The 27,624-nt window shown below is 40.9% G+C and overlaps 1 protein-coding gene across 1 annotated transcript in view; it reads right to left on the bottom strand.

Annotated features, from left to right (window-relative positions):
* lin52 (lin-52 DREAM MuvB core complex component) overlaps positions 1-27,624 on the bottom strand; it is a 50,360-nt gene that overhangs the window by 21,826 nt on the left and 910 nt on the right. Inside the window, exons 2-5 of the mRNA XM_061895081.1 lie at positions 27,369-27,443; positions 27,254-27,291; positions 27,114-27,180; positions 26,973-27,056 (exon numbers count right to left, since the gene is read on the bottom strand). Coding sequence (XP_061751065.1) covers positions 26,973-27,056; positions 27,114-27,180; positions 27,254-27,291; positions 27,369-27,443 — 264 coding nt within the window. The remainder of the gene's footprint in view (positions 1-26,972; positions 27,057-27,113; positions 27,181-27,253; positions 27,292-27,368; positions 27,444-27,624) is intronic.

The raw sequence follows: 27,624 nt of genomic DNA, 5'->3' as shown, positions 1-27,624 counted from the left end.
AATGCTGGACATTCGAGGCATTAAAGAAACTCCACCTGGACAGCTCCGCAAAGAGGACATATCCCGTGAAAAGAGGAGGTGTGGTCAGTCTATCATAGCCCAGTCGTTGCTAGCATGCCGTGTGTTGTTTTTTTGATTGATTGAAACCTTTATTAGTAGATTGTACAGTACAGTACATATTCCGTACAATTGACCACTAAATGGTAACACCCGAATAAGTTTTTCAACTTGTTTAAGTCGGGGTCCTTGTAAATTAATTCATGGTGCCTCGGTGTGCATTGTTTACACAACGTGCGGTACGCGCCACTTAATATGTCCGTGTCGTTCGGTACACCTCCAAACCGAACCGAAACAGTTCAATACAAATATACGTACCGTTACACCCCTACCAATAAGTAAGAAAAGCTGGTTTTGCATCATGACAAAAGTACAGTCCAGGGGCCATTTGCAGCCCGCAACAGTTTCTTTACAGGGCTCTGACAAATTCTAAAGATAAAATAAAAAAAACATTGCACAAAAAAAAAAAAATGAACTCGTCAAATCCACAAAAAAATGGGACCTGAAAACTTAAATGTTAGACTACTCGCACATCTTACAGTATAGGGTTTTTTGAAAGATATGGTATGTTTTTGAGTCTGCTAAAGGTCTTAAAAAGGTATTAGTTGGTGGATTAATAATAATATTGGTAAAGAATAAAAAGAAGACAGGTATTTCAAGTAGCATGGATTAGATATTACTTAGTATTCGCTTGCCTTTATTACTAAGCTAAGTTGTGGATGTTTTGTTCAGCTATTTTAGCATATACCTACATTGTATTGGTTTAGGTATTTTTAATGTACAAAATATATCAAAGTGGTGCTGCATCCTTCCATTTTTCGTTATGCGACTCTTGATGGAAACAATTTGGACACATTGTAATTCAATTTGGACACATTGTAATTCAGGCGTTCATTCATCTTTTGAGTTTCCAATGCAGTTGCAACCAGAGGTAAACAAGGTTATCACCAAAGTGGAGGGTAAGAGCTAGAGATGCGCGGTTTGCGGTCACAACTGCAGAGTCCGCGGATAAACCGCGGGTCGGGCGGGTGACATGACGAAAAAATTGATTTTAAATAGATTCGGGCGGGTGGCAGTTGAACCAATTCGGAAATATATATTGGAATAATCCCAGGAATGTAGGCTCATAAAACTTCTTCGTTTGTCTTGTCTTTATTGCACAAGATGTAATACAACCACACAACAGCTCTCATGTCTCTAAGGCTTTTCCCGGGACAACTCGAACTCTCACTTCCTGTCGATAACGTCACTTCCCTATCTCTCTCGGAAGTCCCGCCGTCCAGCCAAAGTCATTGGCTAACACCCCGTAGCCAGCCGCTACTTTATACATAGTTAAATGTTATGTTGAAGAGGTTCATTTAGCCTACTGACGTGTATTTATAAATGGTTGATTTATATAGGCTAGTAGGTAAAGTGTTGTACCTGACAACTCTTGATGGTACAATCCATGTATCACGTCACAGACAACGTCACGCTAACATCACGTGACACCTCTGATGAAGGCTGCAGAAGCAAGGTAGCCCAAACTTGTCAGGTACAACACTTTACCTTACTAGCCTATAGAAATCAACCATTTATAAATAGTTAAATGTTGTTACCCACATACGAAAAACGAGCAGCACTCTTTGAAACAGTATGTGGGCATACTTTTATTTTGAAGTGTCTCGTTAGGTCTGTTGAGGGATGTAAGGAAGTTACTTCCGGGTATGGCCAACGAGGTATTTGTCATTTGTTGGTATTTTACTTGGTAAAATGTTTGATCCACATGCTGTGCATGTTATTATTTTTACATTTGTAACGTGCTTTTTTTATTACAGTTTTCACAGTGAATTTGAAGAGAAAGTAAGCCTTCAAATAAATCAGTTTAAGAAAGCCATTGTGTCTGTGCTATTTAGAGGGAGTTACACTTTCTAACCTCACTAATGCCTAGCATCGTCTATATTAGATATATAACAACGGGCAGGTGGCGGGCGGGTGTGGCTTTGATGAAATGTTGGTTTGGGTGGAGGACGACTTTAGTGATGCGGTTGCGGATGATATAATTGCCTATCCGCGCATCTCTAGTAAGAGCACTTACAATTTGCCAGAGCATGTTTAATACATTGAAGTTAAGAAGATTAAACTATATACTGAAAAACAGTTAACTTTATTCTTCTTCTATCTCAATGGGTGGCTTTTTTTTTTTAATTAAAAAACACCCAGACCCAGCTGTATTTGTGTGAGAAAGTTTGTGGCGCAACTCAACCATTTCCTATGCGCTCTGCAGCTTTATCTTAATTACATTTGTAGCAACTAACAAATGGTGGGAATGTAAATGGAGAGGAAGCGTTGCGGTGGAATATCTTACTCGAGTGATCTGGGTGTCATTGTCACAGCCCACCACCACTCCATCCTTTCGACCATGATTCCCCCATGTATGAAATGAGAGTAATCATCACTCCACCACCTCCTACTCCCCTCACACCTCTGTGGATGGCACGCTTCCAGTGAGCTGCACGACCCCTGTTAGCCCCAAAGACAGATGACCACCTGGGTTAACTGGAATCCTGGACCCAGGACACTGTCTGCCCCTCTTCTCTTTCATTAAGAGCTAAGAGGACTTATTTGACCCTCGCTGCCCATGTCCAAGTGGTGCTCAGCTATCGTGGCCCATAAGCTTTATTTAATAGGTTTAACATCTAATTTCACCACCCTACTCCCTGGGGAGATGGTAGGGGAGACAGAGGAGATGAAACAAACAAGTATGGAAGCACTTGCACACATTCAGGCTCTGCTTCCCTTCACGTAACACCCCCATCCCTGTCGTTCCTCCGCGACGCAACAAATACACCTGACGCTCATGTTTGTGTTCAAAATTCAATTAACCACTTATTGATACTTCACAGGGATATTTAAGATGCAGACACAAGCTGTGATTTCCCAGAGGAACTACTGGTTCCTCTTTATGTCCCAGCTGGGGGGGGGGGTACCCCTCCTCTGTGCATTTTCGCCTCATTGACACACAGACACCCACACACACACATACCAAAACAAAAACATTTGCACTCTAGTCTCAGCCCCTTACTATGTCTGTTCAAGAGGTGTCCTTATTAAGAGGCAATCAGTCAAAAATCATTCATTAAAATGTCTAAAAGGTTTTACAGCTGCGCTATGATTAGCTGGGAAGGAAAATTCAATGAATTCCTAATGCCTTTATGGAAATGAGGTGTCATTTCCGATCTGCTCTGGGAGGAAGCAGGCAGGCAGAGACGAGGGAAAGTGTGTGTGTAAAGCTTCACCTCTTCTCTTTTCACACAGCGCCAACACTGATCCCGTCTGGGATACGAACAGGCTCTAGCAGACGCAGCCACAACTTGCTGCAGACACTCGGTTCATTTGCTCGCAAAAAGGTTTGCAGGTATATTTTGCCCACAATGAAATGCTGTAATTGGCAGTGCAAGAATCAAGCACCAGAGGATTTTAAAAAGATTAACAGTGGGAAGAAAAGTCCTGTATCAAGATAAGCCCAGCGAACTAAGAGTGGTAAAGAGAAGGTTGAAGAAGGGTATCAGAAAGGCACTCCCTGCTCCTCATTCAGCGACTGTCAGCACAGACACTTCATAACCAACCGCCCGTCCAGTGGTCAGACCGCCCTGATGGATTGATCGAGGCCCATTAGCAGCAGTAGGGCCGAGTAAATGCAATCATATTCAGCAGTGGCACGCTTCTAATAGGACCGAGGGGTGTGGAGGAAAAGGAGGCGTTGAATGAGGGAATATTACAAATTGTCACGGAAGGATGACCTTCAGGCTCACCTTAACACAGGCAAAGGCAACATGGTTGGTGCAGGTGGCTTTGTAATAAGGAGGATACGCTGACAGGTTGTCCTAAAGGGTGATTGGCTTTCGTCTTGTTTAATCCAATCCTGAATTAAGTATTTTCTCTACTATTACAATATATTATTAGGGGACACAATCAGAAGGTCAGGTTAATTTGATTTGATTTAATTAAATTTTCTACAGCGGTAGATCACAACGATACTTTTCATATAGGTGCAAACTTCCTTTAATTAAAGTGTCCCTATCATTCAAAACCAACTTTTCTTACCTATTTGTACCTGCTGTTTTGCATTTTGGGTCTGCATAAGTCCTGAAAACTTAAAATAAACCGAGGAGGAATTGCAGAGATATTTATAAAACAATTTGCCCAATTTGGGATGTTTTTCCCCTTGGTGCCATCAGTGGAGCATCCATATATGATAACTTCTTACCCGAAGACCTTTGCTCCAGTCTGCCATTGTAGTCAATAGTTACTTTTTTTCTCTATCCTCTTGTTGTGGAGCACACTGGCTTATAAATGCACATGCTTCCTCCGTGTATAGTTCTAACTTATATCTGTTTACTGACTCGCTATGGAAGCGCTAAAAACAAATAACTAAGACCCTACAGAATCAAAATGGCACATCCTCAAGAGACAGTCAGAAAGCAGCTTGAAAATAATATGTAAAACAATCTATGCAAAATGTTGACCAAAGAACCCTTATTACCCGTTATGACCACAAGGAAGTGTTGAAAAAAAATCATCATATAACCCCTTTGAATAAAGTAAAACACGATTTATTTGTCTTATTCGATTGACATTATCATTTATTTTATGTCTTTACAAAAAGGTGATTATATCTTATATAAGTGGCGGGGAGCGATTGAAATTACAGTCATTTGTCCGTAGACTTTTTGTGCCCCTGAACAAGATTTTGTTTGTGGCAATCTTCCCCTGCCACATCACGCTTCAAAGTTTGCGGTTTGTACAGGACACTAGGTGTTATTTTATGTCTAGAGGATTTTTTTTAATGTTAAAAAAACATCTAAAAGTCGTTAACAGGTTCTTTAAGGTCTTGCTATTAAAATACTAGATTTATAATTAATAATTTCTCATTTGTGGAAATGAATTTACCACCACCAAGCCTGAAACAAATTAACAGTGATAAACAAGGATTTTACTGAATAACTCTGGTGAACAGAAGTGGATTTAGCTATGAGTGTGTCTAATCAACCAAAATGCAGTTTAAGTATTATATGTTTATAATAGGATAGATAAGATACAAGATACAATTTATACTTAGTATTTAACAAGTTATAAAAAAAATTATATTTACTATTAATAATCACATATTAACAATAAACAGTGGCAAGTGTTTTTCTTTTATGCTGTGCTCATCACACACTTGAAACGGGTGCACCAATGCTGAATGTGGCTTTTGGATTTCACTAAAAAGACCAGACTGTTGTTAATTATTTCCTACCAAACAAAGAAACAGCTTCTTTTTTCTTTTTAGTCTTTTTCCAGTCTTGTTTAGCTTTTGAGGTGGTTCGGGCATCTGGTCAGGATGCCACCCGAACGCCTCCCTAGGGAGGTGTTTAGGGCACGTCCAACCGGTAGGAGGCCACGGGGAAGACCCAGGACACGTTGGGAAGACTATGTCTCCCGGCTGGCCTGGGAACGCCTCGGGATCCCCCGGGAAGAGCTAGACGAAGTGGCTGGGGAGAGGGAAGTCTGGGCTTCCCTGCTTAGGCTGCTGCCCCCGCGACCCGACCTCGGATAAGCGTAAGAAGATGAATGGATGGATGGAATGAAGTCTATAGGGGCTCTCCATTTTGCCTTCTAAATAACCATCCAAAACCCGCAAACAACAGTCTGGGTTCCCCTGCTTAGGCTGTTGCCCCCGCGACCCGACCTCGGATAGCGGTCTTTTTAGCAGTATACCCAGAGACTAAAGTTACAGCTACAAATCAGTTTAATCCAAAATGTTCAATAGTCATGTGTTATATTATGTCCTAAATGTATATTAAAAGGTAAAAACAAATATGCCGATAGGCCCAAAGCGGGAAGAAAATAAATATGTTTGTTATGCTATGCGATGCCGCTTTGGCAATACTTGAAAAAGTCAATAAAATATAATAAATGAGCACAGAAAAACAAATGTACTTTAGACACAAAATTTTTGAGGAAAAGGTTTGGTTACAAAATAAATTAAAACAGTACGGTCATTTTACAAATACAACTGTAAATCTTTTATGATGATACTGTTGGAAGCCATTCTAAAATATCAATTATTTCTATGGGATTTTGAACAGATGCTGTCGCCATGCTGCTAAACCAAACTAAAATGATTACAAAGGACAGGTTGACTCACCACTGAATATAAGTTTATCATAGGCAAAGTATAATTGTATCAATGAAGCAAAAAGTACACAAAGCACCTTCAGAGCATGACGATGACGATGATGATCAGCTACTGAAGTGATCACTCGCCATAAACATGCAGATCCCTTTAGTCGTTGTGGCCCTAAACAAAGGCAGTGTTTATACAACCTTCTGGTTGGTGTTATAGCACTTCCTCCCTAAATTTACCACAAAGTGTAGCTTTACAGATGTGCGAGCACAATGTAAAGTAATTGTAATTACATATATGCCTACAACTGCACATGGTGGTATCAGATGCCATAGCAAAGGGGAATTACAGCCATCTAATGAGAACACCTGCAATTTTGAGGCATCCATTTCAGGTGCGGCACTTACTTAAAGAGAATTTTAATTGGAGGCAATGAAGCATGAGTTACTTTTTAGGTAACTTCTAAATAGTGTTTTCATGGCTAATGCCACAATTCCTGCTGTTGGTTTTTGGGAAACAATTCTAACGAGCTGGACGGGACTTGAATTGCTGGTCTGTTGTTTTTTGGAGGGATTAACAGGTCCTGTTAAAACTGTCCTCATTTCAATGCAGGTTTCTCCTACATGTAATTGATCATGGTGCACCACCACGGCAAAATTAAAGCTGCTACACCTTATTAGAGAGAGAAAAAGTTCAAGAGAAATTTGAAATAATTAATGTATTTTTGTGTTTTCCGTGAAAACTACCCCAACTTTGACATTACTATCGACAGTAACGTCTAACTTGACGCTGTGTGTGTCTTCAATTTGCCATTTTTCCATCTCTGTGTGGAGTTTGTATGTGCGTGGGTTTTCTATGGCTTCCTCCTAAATTCCAACAATATGCATGTTAGGTTCATTGTTGACTCAAAATTATGAATAAAGGTGTGAATTGTACAATAAGCAATTAAAATTGAAAAAGAAAGCAAAATGATAACAGAAAAAAGAAGTTAAAGGAGAACTTTTATGTAAAACCAACTTTTCTTACCTATTAATACCAATTTTTGTGTATTTGGTATCTGCATAGGTCCGTAAATTTGAAATCAAATCATGGAGGCATTGTGGAGATATTTATAAAACAATCTTGCTTTCCTCTATACATCCTCCAAACATGCTGTTTGGAATATGCCCCATAGTTCTAACTTATATCTGTCAGTAGACTGCATATGGAAGCACTAAAAACTGCATAATGGCAGACGGGGAGAAGACGAAGTCAAAGTGGAGGCATGTAAATCAGACAGCCCACATAGGACTGCCTACACATTCTGAAGAAATAGTCAGAAAGCAGCTTGCAAACGGTCAGTAAAATATAAACTATTCGGGATGTAACGGTAATATAAATACCGCGGTATTTTGGAATGACAAGGTGGGGACCACTTTCATTTTGAGCGATTCCAAGGTGACACAAAGACAGCCGGTTTCGTCACACCGCATGGCGGGAAATCCCACAGAAAATGTTCAACGCAGGTAAGAAGGTAAACTTAAAAGTTACTTATTACATCCTCAATCCATCTATTTATTTTTCTATTGCTTTTCTCTCTCGATATTGCTATACTTCCAAATATCAAACAGATACTTAGAAGTATCTGTTTGAAGTAAAAAATATGACTAGAACATTTTAGCATTATGTTTGTGTTCAATTAAGTAAGCGTGTTTTCCTACAAATTCCTGCCACTTCATTTTACATACTATTGCATTTTTACCAAGCTTTTCTTTTTTGGACATATACCACAATAATATCCTTAATACCGTGATAATATCGTAGCATGAGATTTAATACCGTTACATCCCTATAATCTATACAAACTTTTGAGCAAAAAAACACCTCTACATGTTATGTAAAGAACAAGGAAGTGTTTTAAATGTAGAAAAAAATATATATTATCCCATGAGGTGTGGTGACTTGTGGTGGTGTACCCCGCCTTTCGCCCATGGTCAGCTGAGATAGGCTTCAGCACCACCCCCCCGACCATCAAAAGGGACAAGCTGTAGAAAATGGATGGATGGATAGTAATAACACAGATTTGTTTTTTAATATATTTATAATTTTTTTAGCATTTTTAAAGAAAAAATATGCATCTTGGACAGTTACACATCTTGAAAGATGAAGTCATATTGGCCCCACCACCACAGGTATATTGGCAATCAGGGTGGAACCCTGTAATGTATTTCAATTCACATCTGACTCTAGAAACTGCTCTTAATTAAAGCCATGTTTTACCGATGCAGATGTTAAACATTCGCTTTTAGCACACAAGTAGGATAGCGTACCATCACCAACTTGGCCCAATCATAAGCAGTGTCCCTAAGGAACACTCAGCTTTCAATTACCTCCAATAACAACACTTATCAGAGCACTGAGCTTTCCCTGGAGGAATAGGGCCTGATGCCCACACTCAGCGGCCCGCGACAGAGATATTCATCACGAGGAGGAGTAACATCTGGACCTAAGGGAGAGGCACGTGTTAAACCCCAATGGAATAGAACAGGCCAGCGTCACACAGCCATTGTTAGAGGTGCAGGTGGGAGTTGGACAATGAGGGGAGGTTAAGGAGTGTGTCACACTATCCCATTACATCCATGCTGATGTATTAACATGAGGCTCAGCTGCTATCCATAGCAGAAGGGAATCATTTTTTTTGTATTATTAAAGTCTGGCTCAAGTTGATTTTCTGGCTGACGGCAACTGGGGGAGTTTTTACAGCTTGATAGTACCGTACCCAATACCCAGATTTCCCTTTAATGGGCCACATGTTCATGGGGGAGGGGCAGTAAATACTATCTATCCCCTAACCCTCGCTTTCTGTGCCTCGACAGAGACTTCTCGTTTACGCGTCCTAAGGAAGATCGCAAGCATGATGAAAAAGTAGCTTAGATTTACAAGACCTCCCCTGACAGCCAGGAAAAGGAGAAAATTAAACCACAGAGCATTAAAAAAAAGGTCCCCGCATTACAGGGCATCTCTGATCCCAATAATAACCATCATTGTGGTTCATCAAGCACCAATACGTGACAGGAATGCAAATCCTGTAGTCCATATATGACAGCTAACATCTTTATACCAAGGAGATTACATCCTCTTCTGAATTCAGTGGAAGTCAGCGGGATAGACACGTTGGTTTTGTTATAAGGTCTCGGCGAAAAAGCTGAAGAACATATTATTTTAAAATATCAACCCACATGAACTACATTTGGGAAGCACAGTGTCTCTACAAAAAAATGCTATACGTGGCTTAGTATCATGAGAATATAATATTTTTCATTTGTATTTTATCATTTACTCTTGACCCTTGAGTCGACTTATTTAAAAAAACTCACACTATGCCTTCTTAACAGAAAAAACGGACAAGCTCAAAAACGTATAGTAAGTCTTTTTTTAAAAATGTTTAACTTCCAACGCTTTGCATTCTTCAACAGCTTCAGACCTTTTAATAAATATAAAAGTTTTTATAAATGTGTAACTTGTTTAATGTTTTAAGGTTTTTATGTAAAAACAAAAAAAACAACTATTTCACAGCCAGGAGAAGTGGACCAACATTCAACAGGACACAATCAACAACATGATCAACTATGCGTAGGAGATGTGAGGCAACGGTGGCACACCAGATAGACGGACAACATTCACACTCACATTCACACACTTGGGGCGAATTAGTTTTGCCAATCAACCTATCCCTAGATCCATGTCTTATATATACTGTACATATATATACATACACATGTATGAATAGACTTAAAAATGGGCATATACTTATATGCCCATTTTTCGCACAAATATATACACAGGCATGTATACGTACACATAGATATACGTACACATAGATATACGTACACATAGATATACACATACGGATACATACATATACACAAATATAGGTATACATACAGTGCCCTCCAAAAGTATTTGAACAGTGAGTCCAATTAGTTTATTTGTGTTGTAGACTGAAAACTTTTGGATTTGACCTCAAAAGATGAATATGGGACAATATATCAGAATTTCAGCTTTTATTTCCAGGTATTTACAACTGGACCCAATACACAACTTAGAAGATGGCACCTTTTGTTTGAACCTACCCATTTTTCATGAGAGCATAAGTATTGGAACATGTGACTGACAAGTGTGCTTTGTTTCCCATTTTGTCTGCTCATTTAAAGAAAGATGCAACCAAACTAATTGGGGGATCCTTCATCGTGCAGCAAGATAACGACCCAAAACACACTGACAAAACAACAAAGGAGTTCATCAGGGGCAAGAAGTGGAAGGTTTTAGACTGCCCAAGTCAGTTGTGGTCAAAAGTTTACATATACTTGTAGAGAACATAATGTCATGGTTGTCTTGAGTTTCCAATAATTTCTACAATTGTTATTTTTTTGTGATAGAGTGATTGGGGCACATACTTGTTAGTCACAAAAAACATTCATGAAGTTTGGTTCTTTTATGAATTTATTATGGGTCTACTGAAAATGTGACCAAATCTGCTTGGGTCAAAAGTATACATACAGCAATGTTAATAGTGGTTTACATATCCCTTGGCAAGTTTCACTGCAATAAGGCACTTTTGGTAGACATCCACAAGCTTCTGGAAAGCTTCCGGTTAAATTTTTGACCACTTCTCTTGACAGAATTGGTGAAGTTCAGCTAAATGTGTTGGTTTTCTGACATGGATTGGGTTCTTCAGCATTGTCCACTCCTTTAGGTCAGGCAAAACTGGCCCAGAGCATAATACTACCACCACCACCACCACCACCACCACCACCATTATTGACGGTAGAAATGGTGTTCCAGGGATTAAAAGCCTCACCTTTTCTCCTCCAAACATAATGCTGGGTATTGTGGACAAACAGCTAATTTTTTGTTTCATGTGACCACCAAACTTTCCTCCAGAAGGGCTTATCTTTACCCTTGTGATGTCAGATGGTGGTAGAATTATGCTCTGGGCCTGTTTTGCTGCCAATTGAACATGTGTTTTACATGGAACAATGAAAAAGGAAGATTACCTCCAAATTCTTCAGGACAACATAAAATCATCAGCCTGAGGTTGGGTCTTAGGCGCAGTTGGGTGTTCCAACAGGACAATGACCCAAACACATGTCAAAAGTGGTAAAGGAATGGCTAAATTAGGCGAGAATTAAGGTTATAGAATGGCATTCCCAAAGTCCTGACTTAAACGTGTAGACAATGCTGAAGAAACAAGTCCATGTCAGAAAAACAACACATTTAGCTGATCTGCACCAATTTTGTCAAGAGGTGTGGTCAAAAATTCAACCAGAAGCTTTCCAAAAGCTTGTGGATGGCAACCAAAAGTGCCTTATTGCAGTGAAACTTGCCAAGGGACATGTAACCAAATACTATATTGCAATGTATGAATGTATGTATGTATGTATGTTTACTATTGACCCAGCAGATTTGGTCAGATTTTCAGTAGACCCATATTAAATTCATAAAAGAACCAAACTTCATGAATGTAGAAATCATTGGAAACTCAAGACAGCCATGACATTATGTTCTTTACAAGTGTATGCAAACTTTTGACAACGACTGTAAACCCAAGCATGCATTTTACCTGCTGAAGAGGAGACTGAAGGGAGTAACCCCCCAAAACGAACAACAACTGAAAGAGGCTGCGGTGAAAGCCTGGAAAAGCACAACAAATAAATAAATAAATAATGCAAACGTTTGGTGATGTCAATGGGTCACAGGCTTGATGCAGTTTTTGAAAGCAAAGGATTTGCAACTAAACATTAAGTCTTATTCACTTTAATCTATTTCCTTTCTTAGCTGCCACCTTACCGTAGTGGAGGAGTTTGCGTGTCCTAATGATCCTAGGACATATGTTATCCGAGGGCTTTGATGCCCTCTGGTAGGGTCTCCCAAGACAAACAGGTCCTCGGGGAGGGATTAGACAAAGAGCAGCTCGAAGACTTCTATGGGAATGCAAGATCAAAGACTCAGATTTCCCTCGCCTGGGGCCCCCCTCTGGAGCCAGACCCGCAGTTGGGGCATGATGGCGAGTGAGGCAACGTGGGTCACCCCTCCAATAGACTCACCACTCATGGGAGGGGCTATAGAGGTCGAGTGTATTGTGAGCTGGGCGGAGGCCGAAGGCAGGGCACTTGGCGATCCGATCCTCGGCTACATAAGCTAGCTCTTGGGACGTGGAACGTCACCTCGCTGGGGGGAAGGAGCCTGAGCTACTGCGCGAGGTAGAGAAGTTCCGGCTGGATTTAGTCGGACTCACCTCAACGCACAGCAAGAGCTCTGGAACCGGTTCTCTTGAGAGGGGGTAGACTCTCTTCCTCACTGGCGTTGCACGCAGTGGGAGGCGACGAGCTTAGGTAGAAATTCTTGTTGCCCCCCCGGCTCAAAGCCTGTATGTTGGAGTTCAACCCAGTGGACGAGAGGGTAGCCTCCCTCCGCTTTCGGGTGGGGTACCGGGTCCTGACTGTTGTTTGTGCTTACGCACCAAACAGCAGTTCAGAGTACCCACCCTTTTTGGATACACTCGAGGGAGTACTGGAAAGTGCTCCGCCAGGTGATTACCTTGTTCTACTGGGGGACTTCAATGTCCATGTTTGCAACGAAAGTGAAACCTGGAGAGGCATTATTGGGAAAAATTTTCGCATGGATCTGAACCCGAGTGGTGTTTTGTTATTGGACTTTTGTGCTTGTCAAAGAATGTCCATAACAAACACCATGTTTAAACATAAGGGTGTCTATATGTGCATCTGGCACCAGGGCCCCCTAGGCCGCAGTTCCATGATTGACTTTGTAGTTGTGTCATCGGATTTGCGGCTTCATGTTTTGGACACTCGGGTGAAGAGAGGGGCGGAGCTTTCTACCGATCACCACCTGGTGGTGAGTTGGCTGCGATGGTGGGGGAGGATTCCGGACAAACCTGGCAGGCCCAAACGCATTGTGATGGTCTGCTGGGAGCGTCTGGAGAGAGTTTCCATTCCCAACTCCGGAAGAACTTTGAACATGTCACGAGGGAGGTGTTGGACATTGAGTCAGAGTGGACTATGTTCCGCGCCTTTATTGTTGAGGCGGCTGATTGAAACTGTGGCCGCAAGGTAGTTGGTGCCTGTCGTGGCGGTAATCCTAGAACGTTGGTGGACACCGGGGAGAGGGATGCCGTCAAGCTGAAGAAAAGAGTCCTATTGGGTTCTTATGGCTCATAGGACACCGGAGGCAGTGGACAAGTACCGACAGGCCAAGCGGTGTGCAGCTTCAGCGGTCGCGGAAGCAAAAACCCGGACATGGGAAGAGTTTGGGCAAGCCATGGAAAACGACTTCCTGACGGCTTCGAAGCAATTCTGGACCACCATCTGCCGCCTCAGGAGGGGGAAGCAGTGTACTGTCAACACCGTGTATGGTGCGAATAGTGTTCTGCTGACCTCGACTGCGGATGTTGTGGACTGGTGGAGGGAATACTTTGAAGACCTCCTCAATCCCACCAACATGTCTTCCTATGCTTCCGTGCCTGGGGAATCTGTGGTGGGCTCTCCTATTTCTGGGGCTGAGGTTGCTGAGGTAGTTAAAAAGCTCCTCTGTGGCAAGGCCCAAGGGGGTGGATGAGATCCGCCCGGAGTTCCTTAAGGCTCTGGATGCTGTGGGGCTGTCTTGGTTGACAAGATTCTGCAGCATCGCTGGACATCAGGGGCTGTAACTCTGGATTGACAAGTTGGGGTGGTGGTTCCTTTCTTTAAGAAGGGGAAATGGAGGGTGTGTTCCAACTATCAGTGTACTGGAGAGGAGGCTATGCCAGATAGTCGAACCTCGGATTCAGCAGGAACAGTGTGGTTTTCGTCCTGGTCTTGGAACTGGGGACGAGCTCTAGTCTCTGCAGGGTCCTTGAGGGTGCATGGGAGTTTGCCCAACCACTCTACATGTGATTCGTGGACTTGGAGAAGGCTTTCGACCGTGTCCCTTGGGAAGTCCTGTGGGGAGTGCTCAGAGAGTATGGGGTATCGGATTGTCTAATTGTGACGGTTCATTCCCTGTACGATCAGTGTCAGAGCTTGGTCCGCATTGCCGGCAGTAAGTCGGAAATGTTTCCAGTGAGGGTTGGACTCTGCCAAGACTGCCCTTTGTCACCGATTCTGTTCATTACTTTTATGAACTAAATTTCTAGGTGCAGTCAAGGCGTTGAGGGGTTCCGGTTAGGTGGCTGCAGTATTAGGTCTCTGCTTTTTGCAGATGATGTGGTCCTGATGGCTTCATCTGGCCAGTATTCTCAGCTCTCACTGGATCTGTTCGCAGCGGAGTGTGAAGCAACCGGGATAAGAATCAGCACCTCCAAGTCCGAGTCCATGGTTCTCACCCAGAAAAGGGTGGAGTGCCATCTCCGGGTTGGGGAGGAGACCCTGCCCCAAGTGGAGGAGTTTAAGTACCTCGGAGTCTTGTTCACGAGTGACGAAAGAGTGGATTATGAGATCGACATGCGGATCGGTGCGGCATCTTCAGTAATGCGGACTCTGTATCGATTCGTTGTGGTGAAGAAGGAGCTGAGCCGGAAGGCAAAGCTCTCAATTTACTAGTCGATCTAAGTTCCCATCTTACCTATGGTCATGAGCTTTGGGCTATGACCGAAAGAACAATATCACGGGTACAAGCGGCCGAAATGAGTTTCCTCCACCGGGTGGCGGGGCTCTCTTTTAGAGATAGGGTGAGAAGCTCTGCCATCCGGGGGGGAGTTCAAAGTAAGCCGCTGCTCCTCCACATCGAGAGGAGCCAGATGAGGTGGTTCGGGCATCTGGTCAGGATGCCACCCGAACGCCTCCTTAAGGAGGTGTTTCGGGCACGTCCAACCGGTAGGAGGCCACGGGGAAGACTCAGGACACGTTGGGAAGACTATGTCTCCCAGCTGTCCTGGGAACACCTCGGGAACCCCGGGAAGAGCTGGACGAAGTGGTTGGGGAGAGGAAAGTCTGGGCTTCCCTGCTTAAGCTGCTACCCCCGCAACCCGACCTCGGATAAGCGGAAGAAGATGGATGGATGGACTTTAATCTATTTTAAGTTCCAATAATTTTGCTCACCTAAAAATGTTGTGTTCCATTACAAATAATGCTGTCTTCTAAATTGTGTATCAGATCCAGATGTAAATACCTGGACATAAAAGCTGAAATGTTGATCTCTTATCTCATATTTATCTTTTGATATCAAACACAAATGTTTTCAGTCTACAACAAAAATAAAGGAATTGGCCTCACTTTTCCAATACTTTTGGAGGGCACTGTATATAGGTATACATAAATATACACATATATACTTATACATAAATATACACACATATACATAAGCATACATATATACATATGATTATATACTAGGGCCTTTTATTAATATATATCTCGATGTTAGTGGCTCAGTGGCCTAGTGGCTAGAGTGTCCGCCCTGAGATCGGTAGGTCGTGAGTTAAAATCCCGGCCAAGTCATACCAAAGACTATAAAAATAGGACCCATTACCTCCCTGCTTGGCACTCAGCAATAAGGGTTGAAATTGGGGCTTAATCACCAAAAATGATTCCCGGGCGCGGCACCGCTGCTGCCCAATGCTCTTCTCACCTCCCAGGGGGTGATCAAGGGTGATGGGTCAAATGCAGAGAACAATTTCGCTACATCTAGTATGTGAGTGACGATCATTGGTACTTTAACTTTACTTTATTTTGCCTTAACCTTGAATTAACACTTGATGCATATAGTCACACCAGTATGATGATTCTGTATCTACATTAAAACCTTCTTGTTCATACTGTATTAATATATGCTAATTTTAAACTTTCATGCAGAGCGAGATATCACAACTAAGTCAACTCACCAAAACAGTATTCATGAAATAGTTATTAAGTGGCACAAACATTCATGTCATTTTAAAACAGAAAGTGCAAGATTGTCAGACATTTTAAAACAAGTTATTAGTGCACTTTTGTGCATGATGTCACTAAGATGATATATCTAAACAACATTGATTTAAAGTGCACTTTTTGCACAGAATACCACTACAATATTTTAGAACAAATAAAGTGCATTTTTGTGCATGATGTCACACAAGATATTTAAAAAACTGTAAAATAAAAATTAGCTGCATAATAGGAAATCAAATAGTGTACGTCCTTCGCTATGCGGTAGTTTATGTGGACATTATCTCCTTCTGTTATTGACTATTGTTTGTTAATTTGGAAATGGAAGACGCCAGGCTCAATTAGCTGGTTGCTAAGGCATTTTGTTGGGTGTGGCACCAGCCGGAGATGTTGACATGCGGAGTTTCAAGCACTCGGTTGACTTTTTAAACGATGCTACAAATTAGTAGTGTTGCTCATTTTTGTAGCAATGCTTTTGCCGCATACTTGACATATCTGACTGTTCAACATTTTTCCGCTTGAAGGCAAATCCCCACCAGACGATAGACTCTGTGCTGTTTTTCTTGGGAATTATTTATTCCTCCATTTATTACCAGATTCGCATCTTTCTCTCTCATATTACCACGTGCACGGCTCTGCTTGCTCCACATGCCACAGCCTACGTTATCCATGCTTCTACCTCTCTGCTCGGCGAGGGCGTATGATGTTGCACGCGCGACAGTATATGACGTATGTAGTAACAAGGTGCGCTTGTTTTATCTCTCTGTGAGAAGGAGAGACAAGAAAGACTGAGAAAACCCTGAAGTGTAATGCTACCAGCTAAAAGCGACTGCATGAGAACGTATACCGGTACTCTAGGCTAAGACCGATTTTTTATTTTTTTATTTTATTTTAATCTTCTATTTTTTTTCTTCCCCCCCCCCTTGTTTACCTGTATGTCATCTTTTTTGTAAGGGGCGCTGGAAGCTGGCAGACCCGTCAGCGATCCTGTTCTGTCTCCCTGTAATGTTTGTCTGATCTTGAATGGGATTGTGCTGAAAATGGTAATTTTCCTGAAGGAACTCTCCTGACGGAATAAATAAAGTACTATCTAATCTAATCTAATCGAATACTCACGATATAGTCATTTTCTGTATCGCACAGAGACAAACCCGAAATTTATGTGGGCCCCGACTTAAACAAGTTGAAAAACCATTTAGTGGTCAATTGTACGGAATATGTACTGAACTGTGCAATCTACTAATAAAAGTTTCAATCAATATATCGAGTATATTCGATATAACGCCCAGCCCTAATGCATACATATACACGTATGCACATATTTATACACATATGCACGTATACATATATATATATGTACACATCCATCCGTCCATTTTTTAACCCTTGTCCTTTTTTGGAGATAGACAACATTCACACATTAGGGCCAATTTAGTGTTGCCAATCAACCTATCACCAGGTGCATGTCTTTGGAGGTGGGAGGAAGCCAGAGTACCCGGAGGAAACCCACGCAGTCACGGGGAGAACATGCACACTCTACACAGAAAGATCCCGAGCGCAAGATCGAACCCAGGACCTTCATATTGTATGGCACATGCACTAACCCCTGTTCCACCGTGCTGCCCTATATATAAATAAATGATAAATGGGTTGTACTTGTATAGCGCTTTTCTACCTTCAAGGTACTCAAAGCGCTTTGACACTACTTCCACATTTACCCATTCAAACACACATTCACACACCGATGGAGGGAGCTGCCATGCAAGGCGCCAACCAGCACCCATCAGGAGCAAGGGTGAAGTGTCTTGCTCAGGACACAACGGACGTGAGGAGGTTGGATTCTAGGTGGGATTTGAACCAGTGACCCTCGGGTTGCGCACGGCCACTCTCCCACTGCGCCACGCCGTCCCTATGTATACATACATACTGTATAAACGTATTGATTAGATTAGATTAGATTAGATAGTACTTTGTTTATTCCTTCAGGAAAATTAAAATTGTTAGCACAATCCCATTCAAGATCAGACAAAACATTACAGGGAGACAGAACAGGATCCCTGACGGGTCTGTCGGCTTCCAGCGTCCCTTACAAAAAAGGTGAGATACAGGTAAGCAGGGGGGGGGGGGGGATGGGAGAAAAAAATAGAAGATTAAAATAAAATAAAACAATCGGTCTAAGCCTGGGCCCTGGAGAGGGTGTCCAGACTGAGGCCAAGGGAAAAAAACAACAACAACTCATAGCCAGGGTACACATCCCTCTCACATGTGTGTAAGAGGGAAACATCAAACATCAAAGAAAACAAAGGACTTTAAAGACATTAAAGCAAAGGACACAACCAGCCACTTCTACATACAGCTATGAATAAAAAGTAAAAGAAACATATCCACTGTGGTCGGGAACCTTTTTGTCTGAGAGAGCCATACAAGCCAAATATTTTAAAAAGTATTTCCGTGAGAGCCATATAATATTTTTTTTAAGACTGAATACAACTAAATCCGTGCATTTTTAAGTAAGAACAACATTTTGAGAGTATAATAAGTCTGTTATTCTTTTTAATAACATTGTTATTCTGAAGCTAACGAACAATAAATAAAATACTTCTTACCATTAATGCGACTTTTTGAACCGGTGCGGTAGAAACCGGATGGATGGATTAAAATGCATGAGAATGTTTTATATTTTGAACGTTATTTTTGACACTGTGATTGCCAGCGGAATTATTCATTACTTACTGTGTTAAGCAATGTCAGCTAATATTTATCTAAGAGCCAGATGCAGTCATCAAAAGAGCCACATCTGGCTCTAGAGCCATGCGTTCCCTACCCCTGGTATACATGCATATATATGTATACATACATACTGTATTAATGTATACATTCACACATATATATATATATATATATACATATATATATATATACATATACATACATATATGCGTATACATACATATATGCGTATACATACATACGTGTGTATACATACAGTCGTGGTCAAAAGTTTACATACGCTTGTAAAGAACATAATGTCATGGCTGTCTTGAGTTTCCAATAATTTGTACAACTCTTATTTTTTTGTGATAGAGTGATTAGAGCACATACTTACTCGTTGGTCACAAAAAACATTCATGAATGTGGAGAGAGATATGGCCAGCGCTGCGCACAGTAGGAAAAGTCACCGCCTCTGTCTTTGGTGCTGAGAACAAAGCACCATCAGACAGGGGCGTGGCAGTGCTGACGGTGAGAGACAGCTGGCAGGTAATTAGATTTCACAGGTGGTACGTGTTAATCTAATCATCTGTTGTCTTTAACAGTAAGTGGCCGGGAGCAGGAGGGGTGGGAGAGTTGGAGAGACTTTGGAGAGACTGAAAAGTCAAATAACGCAAAACTATTGATGTATACTAAAACTTTGTTCAACTCTGGACGATGGTCTCCTGTGATGTGTGTGATCAGTGGAACCGCGAGGAAGCGACTTCCACAATGAAGTTTGGTTCATTTATGAATTTATTATGCGTCTACTGAAAATGTGACCAAATATACATACAGCAATGTTAATATTTGGTTACTTCTCCCTTGGCAAGTATCACTGCAATAAGGCGCTTTTGGTAGCCAGCCATCCACAAGCTTCTGGTTGAATTTTTGACTACTCCTCTTGACAAAATTGATGCAGTTCGGCTAAATTTGTTGGTTTTCTGACCTGGAATTGTTTCTTCAGTTTTGTCCGCATGTTTAAGTCAGAACTTTGGGAAGGCCATTCTTGAACCTTAATTCTAGCCTGATTTGGCCATTCCTTTACCACATTGACGTGTGTTTGGGGTGATTGTCCTGTTGGAACACCCAACTGGCCCAAGACCCAACCTCCTGGCTGATGATTTTAGGTTAACCTGAAGAATTTGGAGGTAATCCTCCTTTTTCATTGTCCCATTTACTCTCTGTAAATCACCAGTTCCATTGGCAGCAAAACAGGCCTAGAGCATAACACTAAAACCACCATGCTTGGCGGTAGGGATGGTGTTCCTAGGATTAAAGACCTGACCTTTTCTCTTCCAAACCTATTGCTGGGTATTGTGGCCATCTGCCCACAGAACTTTCCTCCAGAAGGTCTTATCTTTGTCCATGTACCGGTAATGTCAGAAGAAACCCAAATTTAGCTGTTTAGCCACAATACGCAGCAATATGTTTGGAGGAGAAAAGGTGAGGCCTTTAATCCCTGGAACACCATTTCTACCGTCAACCATGCTGGTGGTGGTGGTATTATGATCTGGGCCTGTTTTGATGCCAATTGAACTGGTGATTTAAATGGGACAATGAAAAAGGATGATTAACTTCAAATTCTTCAGGACAACCTAAAATCATCAGAGGTTGGGTCTTGGGTCCAGTTGGGTGTTCCAACAGGACAATGACCCCAAACACATGTCAAAAGTGGTAAAGGAATGGCCAAATCAGGCTATAATGAAGGTTTTAGAATGGCCTTCCCAAAGTCCTGACGTAATTGTGTGGACAATCCTGAAGAAACAAGTCCATATCAAAAAACTTAACACATTAAGCTGAACTGCACCAATTTTGTCAAGAAAAGCGGTCAAAAATTCAACCAGAAGCTTGTGGAGGGCTACCAAAAGCACCTTATTGCAGTGAAACTTGCCAAGGGACATGTAACCAAATATTAACATTGCTGTATGTATACTTTTGACCCAGCAGATTTGGTCACAATTTCAGTAGACCCATAAAAAATTCATAGAAAAAACAAAAATTCATCAATGTTGTTTGTGACCAACAAGTATGTGCTTATTGGAAACGCTTATTTACAGTAAGTAATTTGACATTGTCATTATTTTGTTTTAGTAAGTCAATATTGACTAAGTCAAAATAATGATACACTTAGTATCTCAGGTAAGTAGGACTGTTTTGTTTTTACTTTACGGAAAAAATATCGAGATATATATCGTAAGCATATGGATCGGAAAACACAACCAAAAATTGTAGGCTTCTTCACTTCACGAAGCCGGCCTACTTCACCACAGTCTGTCGTCTATTGCCCCCCCATGCAGCGATGAGATGGAGACGTGATGGTGGCGACAGGCCTCAGCCCCCTTCCTCGTCCGTCTGCCTGTCCCTCTGGAGAGTCACCACCTTAACTAACAAATATGCTGTCTTTATGTTTACAAACTCAGGTAATAAGGCCCTGAACACAGGAGTACTTTATGGGTAAAAATGTAAGTATTTCAATGAGTAACACCTCATACTTTTCACTTTGGTTTAATTATTGCATATTATTGACTTGGTTTTGGTCAAACTCATGTATGTAATAAAAGAAAACAAGGAACTGGTTAAAATGTTGAGCACTCACCACAAATAATTGTAATACATAATACATGTGATTAGTATGGAAAAGTTCACTCATGGATAATCAAAATCGGCAGCAATGAACCCTAATCTGAACATCACTTTTTCTAACACATATACAAGAAGAAATGTGTAAAAAAATGTTTATGCAGTTTTCAAATATCAAATAAGCCTTGGTGAAAGTGAACTCAGTGGTCAGGATTTTCTACAACAGGTATGGAACAAATGACTGCATGCTGTTTAAAAAAATCCAGCATCAGAAATAAATTTATTTAGCATCTGAAAAATAGAGGCATCTAGCTGAGTGAGGTAATGTAATTCTGTACTAAGTGAACAAGACTGTAACAACAAACAAACTCCCACTAAAAACAGTTTACAGTTTAATAAAAAAAGGTTAACACAAAGGACAACGAACATAAAGCAGTTGCTCCAAACGTCGCTCAAGATGTGGTGCTCAAACAATGGAAAAGCCTGTGTTTATTCACTAAAAGAAGAGGAAGCTTTATTTGTCTTTATAACTGATAGATATGACCAATTAAGTACAAATTCTATCTGTTCTAAAAAGAAAACCTTCCAGAAATTAGTAAGATACAGGGCATCCTCATGCCATATGTATCCACGTGTTGGCATCGTTTGTCTCCTTTCAAACTACTAGTTTCTGATCAAATAACAGCAAAACATTTTTTGAATTATTCTCTCATTTGTATGTATAGCTGGGTTGCAATCATGTGACCAAGAGGCACCTCCGGGCACTTACAGGTTTCGGGCAGTGAATCAGTGCAGATTTGAGCGTATTTTGAAAGACTTAAGAGGAAAAAATAAAAGCAAGCATAAAAAAAATCATTGAAATGGGATGGAGTGAATTTTTACACTCTTAGGAAAAAATTTTTTTTTTAAAGATTTAAACCATTTATCATCACCAAGACGTTACCAGTGATGGTCATCTTACCATAAAAAAGTCATTAGTTATGGTTACAAATTACTTCCCATAAAAAATATTTGAGTTCGTAACTCAGTTACCTCATTGTAAGAGTACCTAGTTACTCAGCAAAGTCATTTTTCATTTCGTTATTTAATACGGTATTACGTTTGATAACATCTTTAATGCCAAAGATATTCATATTAACTGATCGAAGAATAAAAACACTGTATACAGCATTTTAGAACATGTGGCATTTATCTAAAATCAATTGATTGCACCGTCACCGACTCGGTTGATAACTTTTATGGACAGAGTTTCTAGGCGCAGTCAGGGCATTGAGGGGATCCGGTTGGTGGCTGCAGGATTAGGTCTCTGCTTTTTGCAAATTATGTGGTCCTGATGGCTTCACCTGGCCAGGATCTCCAGCTCTCACTGGATCGGTTCGCAGCCGAGTGTGAAGCGACTGTGATGAGAATCAGCACCTCCAAGTCCGAGTCCATGGTTCTCGCCCAGAAAAGGGTGGAGTGCCATCTCCGGGTTGGGGAAGAAACCCTGCCTCAAGTGGAGGAGTTCAAGTACCTAGGAGTCTTGTTCACGAGTGAGGGAAGAGTGGATCGTATCGATCCGTTGTGGTAAAGAAAGAGCTGAGCCGAAAGGCAAAGCTCTCAATTTAGCGGTCGATCTACGTTCCCATCCTCACCTATGGTCATGAGCTTTGGGTTATGACCGAAAGGACAAGATCACGGGTAAGAGCGGTCGAAAAGAGTTTCCTCCGCCGGGTGGCGGGGCTCTCCCTTAGAGAGAGGGTGAGAAGCTCTGCCATCTGGGAGGAGCTCAAAGTAAAGCCACTGCTCCTCCACATCGAGAGGAGCCAGATGAGGTAGTTCGGGCATATGGTCAGGATGCCACCCGAACGCCTCCCTAGGGAGGTGTTTAGGGCACGTCCAACTGGTAGGAGGCCACGGGGAAGACCCAGGACATGTTGGAAAGACTATGTCACCCGGCTGGCCTGGGAACGCCTCGGGAACCCCCGGGAAGAGCTGGACGAAGTGGCTGGGGAGAGGAAAGTCTGGGCTTGCCTGCTTAGGCTGCTGCCCCCGCGACCCAAACTCGGATAAGCGGAAGAAGGTGGATCGATGGCAATTGATTGCAGTGTGCCATATAATAGGAATATAAATAAAAATGTATTAAAAATGTATATTCAGTAAGTAACGAAAGTAAACATTGAGAGTACAAAACCCAATACGGTACCAAAAATGTAATCTTGGATACAAAAGACACAAAAAAACATTGGGCCTTTTGATACTGCATACCAAAGTAAAGCCTGAAAGAACTTTAGATAAAACTGTAACTAGGTTTTGGGAAAATAAATGGCATGCATTCAAGTAAAACATTTAAAAACGTTCCTAGATGTCATTCTGACAAATTGGATTTGATAGAAATATTGTGGTATTTTCATAAGCTAATTTTGATTATGCAACAGGAAGGGTTCTGTAGGCGGGCATATGTGAGGGGGCAGTCAGAAATGTGAAGGGGGCAAGACCTGTTCCATCATGCTGCAGCACTTTTTTATACTCTAATACTGTGGTAACATTGCTGCCTTTTCATTGAATTTAGTCGTTGGCCACACAGTATGTGTCCAACTCCAACCTGGAGAAGTGGATTACACTTTGTCAGCTATGTCCTTCATTCACATTTTATCAACCATTACAACATTTATTTTAACTTGATGGCATAAATATTGAATTTAATTTAACTTTAAGTAGGACTTCACACACAATAGGCAATATTTACACAACTGAAAAGTCCAGTAGTCTTATGTCTTATTCCCCACTTATTTACACAGAGAAACATAAAAAGTATTTTATGCTACGCCTCTGGCTTAGCAAGTGTGTACTGTGTGTGTGTTGTGAAATGGAGTTATGATGCATGTCTTCACCATAATTTGTTTATGAGTGTAGTAGAAGCAGCAAATACACAAAGCTAACTTAGTACAGTCATGTAGATGCCACGATTGATGGCACCATATAACGTCAAAAATAAAAGGTGCCCACATCACTGTTCACATATTACGACGTCGAACATATTAAATCCACACATTTTTGTTATAAGCACCACTGGCAATAATTATTTGACAAGGAAATATTTTAAATTTTCCTGAAGAATCAATAAGGTGCTATCTATCTATCTATCTAAATACATCTGATTGGCTCTACTTTGTCGCCAACACCCACCAGTCTCTCATATTTGACCCTAATAAAGAACTGTGATTGGATATATTCCGAACTTGTACACCCATCTGCAAAAGTAAATTAAATAATTTATGGATGGATGGATTTTGTTTATGTCAACGTTTTCATCGACAGAGTGAGGGCTGAGAGAAGGGGGTGTGTGTGTCTATGTGTGCACAGCCTCACTGAGCCAGACAGCCGAGGGACAGCTATAGGGAAGATGATACTAGTGTATCGAGTCCTTATTTCAGCGGATTTCTAATAAAATTGTTATCCCCACCCTTGCTCTCTGATGTGGCCGAAACCTGAAACTTTGTGCTTCATTCAACCAAACTGTAGTAACGCGCCACTTCACATTCTTAGTAACGGCATTGGCGTTGCAACGATGGGAATAGTAATTAATTAGATTACTCGTTACTGAAAACATTTTTGTCGTTAGTAACACTGTTGCACTCTAACAACGTTGTTATTACAAGTATAACACATTTACTCGTTTTCAATGGTGTGAAGTATATATTTTGTCTCATTAATTAGTTACTTAGTTAGGTCCCTGTTGTTCAGCAATGTTTGCTAGCGATATCAAAATTTACTATATCCTGTTGAGCCAACAACAGATTTATTCATTTAGGTCATGAGTACTATGAAGTATATTTTCTTGATGCTAACAAATAGCACCAATGATGTGGTCACCTGTGACAAATAAAGCACTTGGCTTTCCTGCACAACCACAACAAAGCTTTTAGTTTCTGTCATTTAATCGAGATACAAAAAACGGTGGATTGGACCAACAATTAAAATATGTATTACTACTACATATACTTAACGAGACATTAGTGTATTTGCACAACCAGGTCTTCCTACATTATATCTAGGCATAGCAACCACCAAAGAACAGAAATTAATGTGATTTCTTGTCTGTTCTTATGTTTAGCTCTGCTCTCAAACAATACTAATGACAGAAAATAAACTTGATGGATGGATGGATGGATGGATGATGGATGGATGGATGGATAGATAGATAGATGGATAGATAGTACTTTATTGATTCCTTCAGGAGAGTTCCTTCAGGAAAATTAAAACTGTGATTGCATCACAGAAAGTTTCTCAAACAAGTCAAATGTTCAAACAAACATTTTACAAAGTGGTCACTGCAGACACAACCAATCCGATTGTATTGCACAAGATAATGAAAGTGATTAATTTTTAAGAGCCATTTCCTTTGACGCACTTTAATTTGTTCCCCCCCCCCGACTTTATTACCTTTGAGAACCACCTCTTTCGGGACTCTTTGAAAGTTCTTACCTATATCTCTATTTGAACCATTGGAACACCCAAGAAGAGAACAGGAATACGGCATTTTACGCTCAAACTCTACACTCACTCTGACTTGTTTTAATGCTGCTTGATCATCATGTGAATTAAGCGCAGAAGGAAAACAGATATGACGGCATATGCAACCAATCTATTGGTTCTTTTAAAAAGAAAGGGAACTAGAATTTAAAAAAATCATAAATTTAAATTTTTGTGACAAAAATCTAAGATTGTATTTTTAGACGGTATCATCCAGGCCTTTGTGACCCCAGATAGAAAATGTTTGGACATCCCTGATTTAAAACTTACAAACTCCACTTAACAGCTCTGCCTGAAATTCAGAGCCCATGGAATTAGTGAACAATATCAGAGTAATTCTAATATTAAGCTTAGTTTGATCAATTTCACAGTAATGTGAGTTATTTAAGTAAAAAGCAGACTGCAGCTGCGAAATATCTTTGTGTGCTGTATAATTTGAACTTGTGGCTGTCAGCAAAGATTCCATACTTGAATTGGCGGTATGTATCGCAATTCCTCACAGATTGTGTTATTTTGCTGTAAACCAAAACACTGAGGAAAATAAGAGCACTTAGCTATAGCTCTCTAATCCACACTCCACGAGGATTATGACAATGGAGGTAGTGGAAGGGGAAAGGATTAAAAAGTAGATTTTGCATGCATCACATGCTGGCGAACTTATACATTACACTATCAGCTCCTGTGGTTGTACCAGTGTTTCTAACATGTTTCCACTACAACAAAATTGACACAAATCTGTTTCTTCTAAAGGTCAGTGTGTTTGACAGGAGGTGATTCCAAATAGTAATTTACAATTTTTTTACCAAATATGCCGAGGTACTGAACTGCTTGTCCATTGCAAGGCATTGTGCGCCATCTAGTGGTATACCAATAATGTACACGTGAATACTTTTCAATAAGGTTCTAAAAAGATCATAAAATTAAGACATATCATGACAGCAGTCTGTTATTAATATTAGTTTGCCGTATTTTTTTTTTACCATTAACTAAAATTATATACACTTGCTTGTGGTACTTACATTCTTCTAAGCCCAGTTGATATGCAAGATTCTGGAGACCTTTGACTTTTTCCATCAGGTTAGCTGTTGTCAAGGCACCGAGCTCTGGGTAAAAAATATATCCTATAAAATCTAAAGTTCAGCACCACATAAACGCATTACCTTTTAACATCTCTATGTCCTCACTCTCTAGCTCAGCCATCCACTTAGGGGGAGAATCAGTGATAGGCTGCAGAAACAATACATTATATTAAAACATGAAACATGAAAAGAGTTAGTTTTAAAGAGACCTAATACCTTACATTTTTACAAGATGCAGCAAATTCAGCGACTCCAGGCACTACACAAAAGAGGACTTTTATTAAAACAAGCAAACAAAAACAACACAAGAAAGAAGCCACGTTTAAGTGTCCTTACGCTGCTCTGGCCAAAGATCAGGGGATGCTCTGTTCAGATTTTCAAAACTGAGCAAAGAGGTCTCAAAGTCTTCACCTATCACAAGAAGAGCGATTATTCACTTAGTTTTCTGGATGAATTAAATAGTATTTTTAAGGCCTAATCGAACTTGCATTGTGCACGGTGAGCTGAACTTGTGACACTTTCAGTGAGGTAAAGCTTTCCCCATTTTCATTATTATATTTTGCAGTGGTGCACAATTGCATGTGTTTTCATT

This window comes from Nerophis ophidion, linkage group LG03 (genome assembly GCF_033978795.1).
Source record: "Nerophis ophidion isolate RoL-2023_Sa linkage group LG03, RoL_Noph_v1.0, whole genome shotgun sequence".
Taxonomy (NCBI): Eukaryota; Metazoa; Chordata; class Actinopteri; order Syngnathiformes; family Syngnathidae; genus Nerophis; species Nerophis ophidion.
This window is presented reverse-complemented; position numbering and strand designations above follow the sequence as displayed.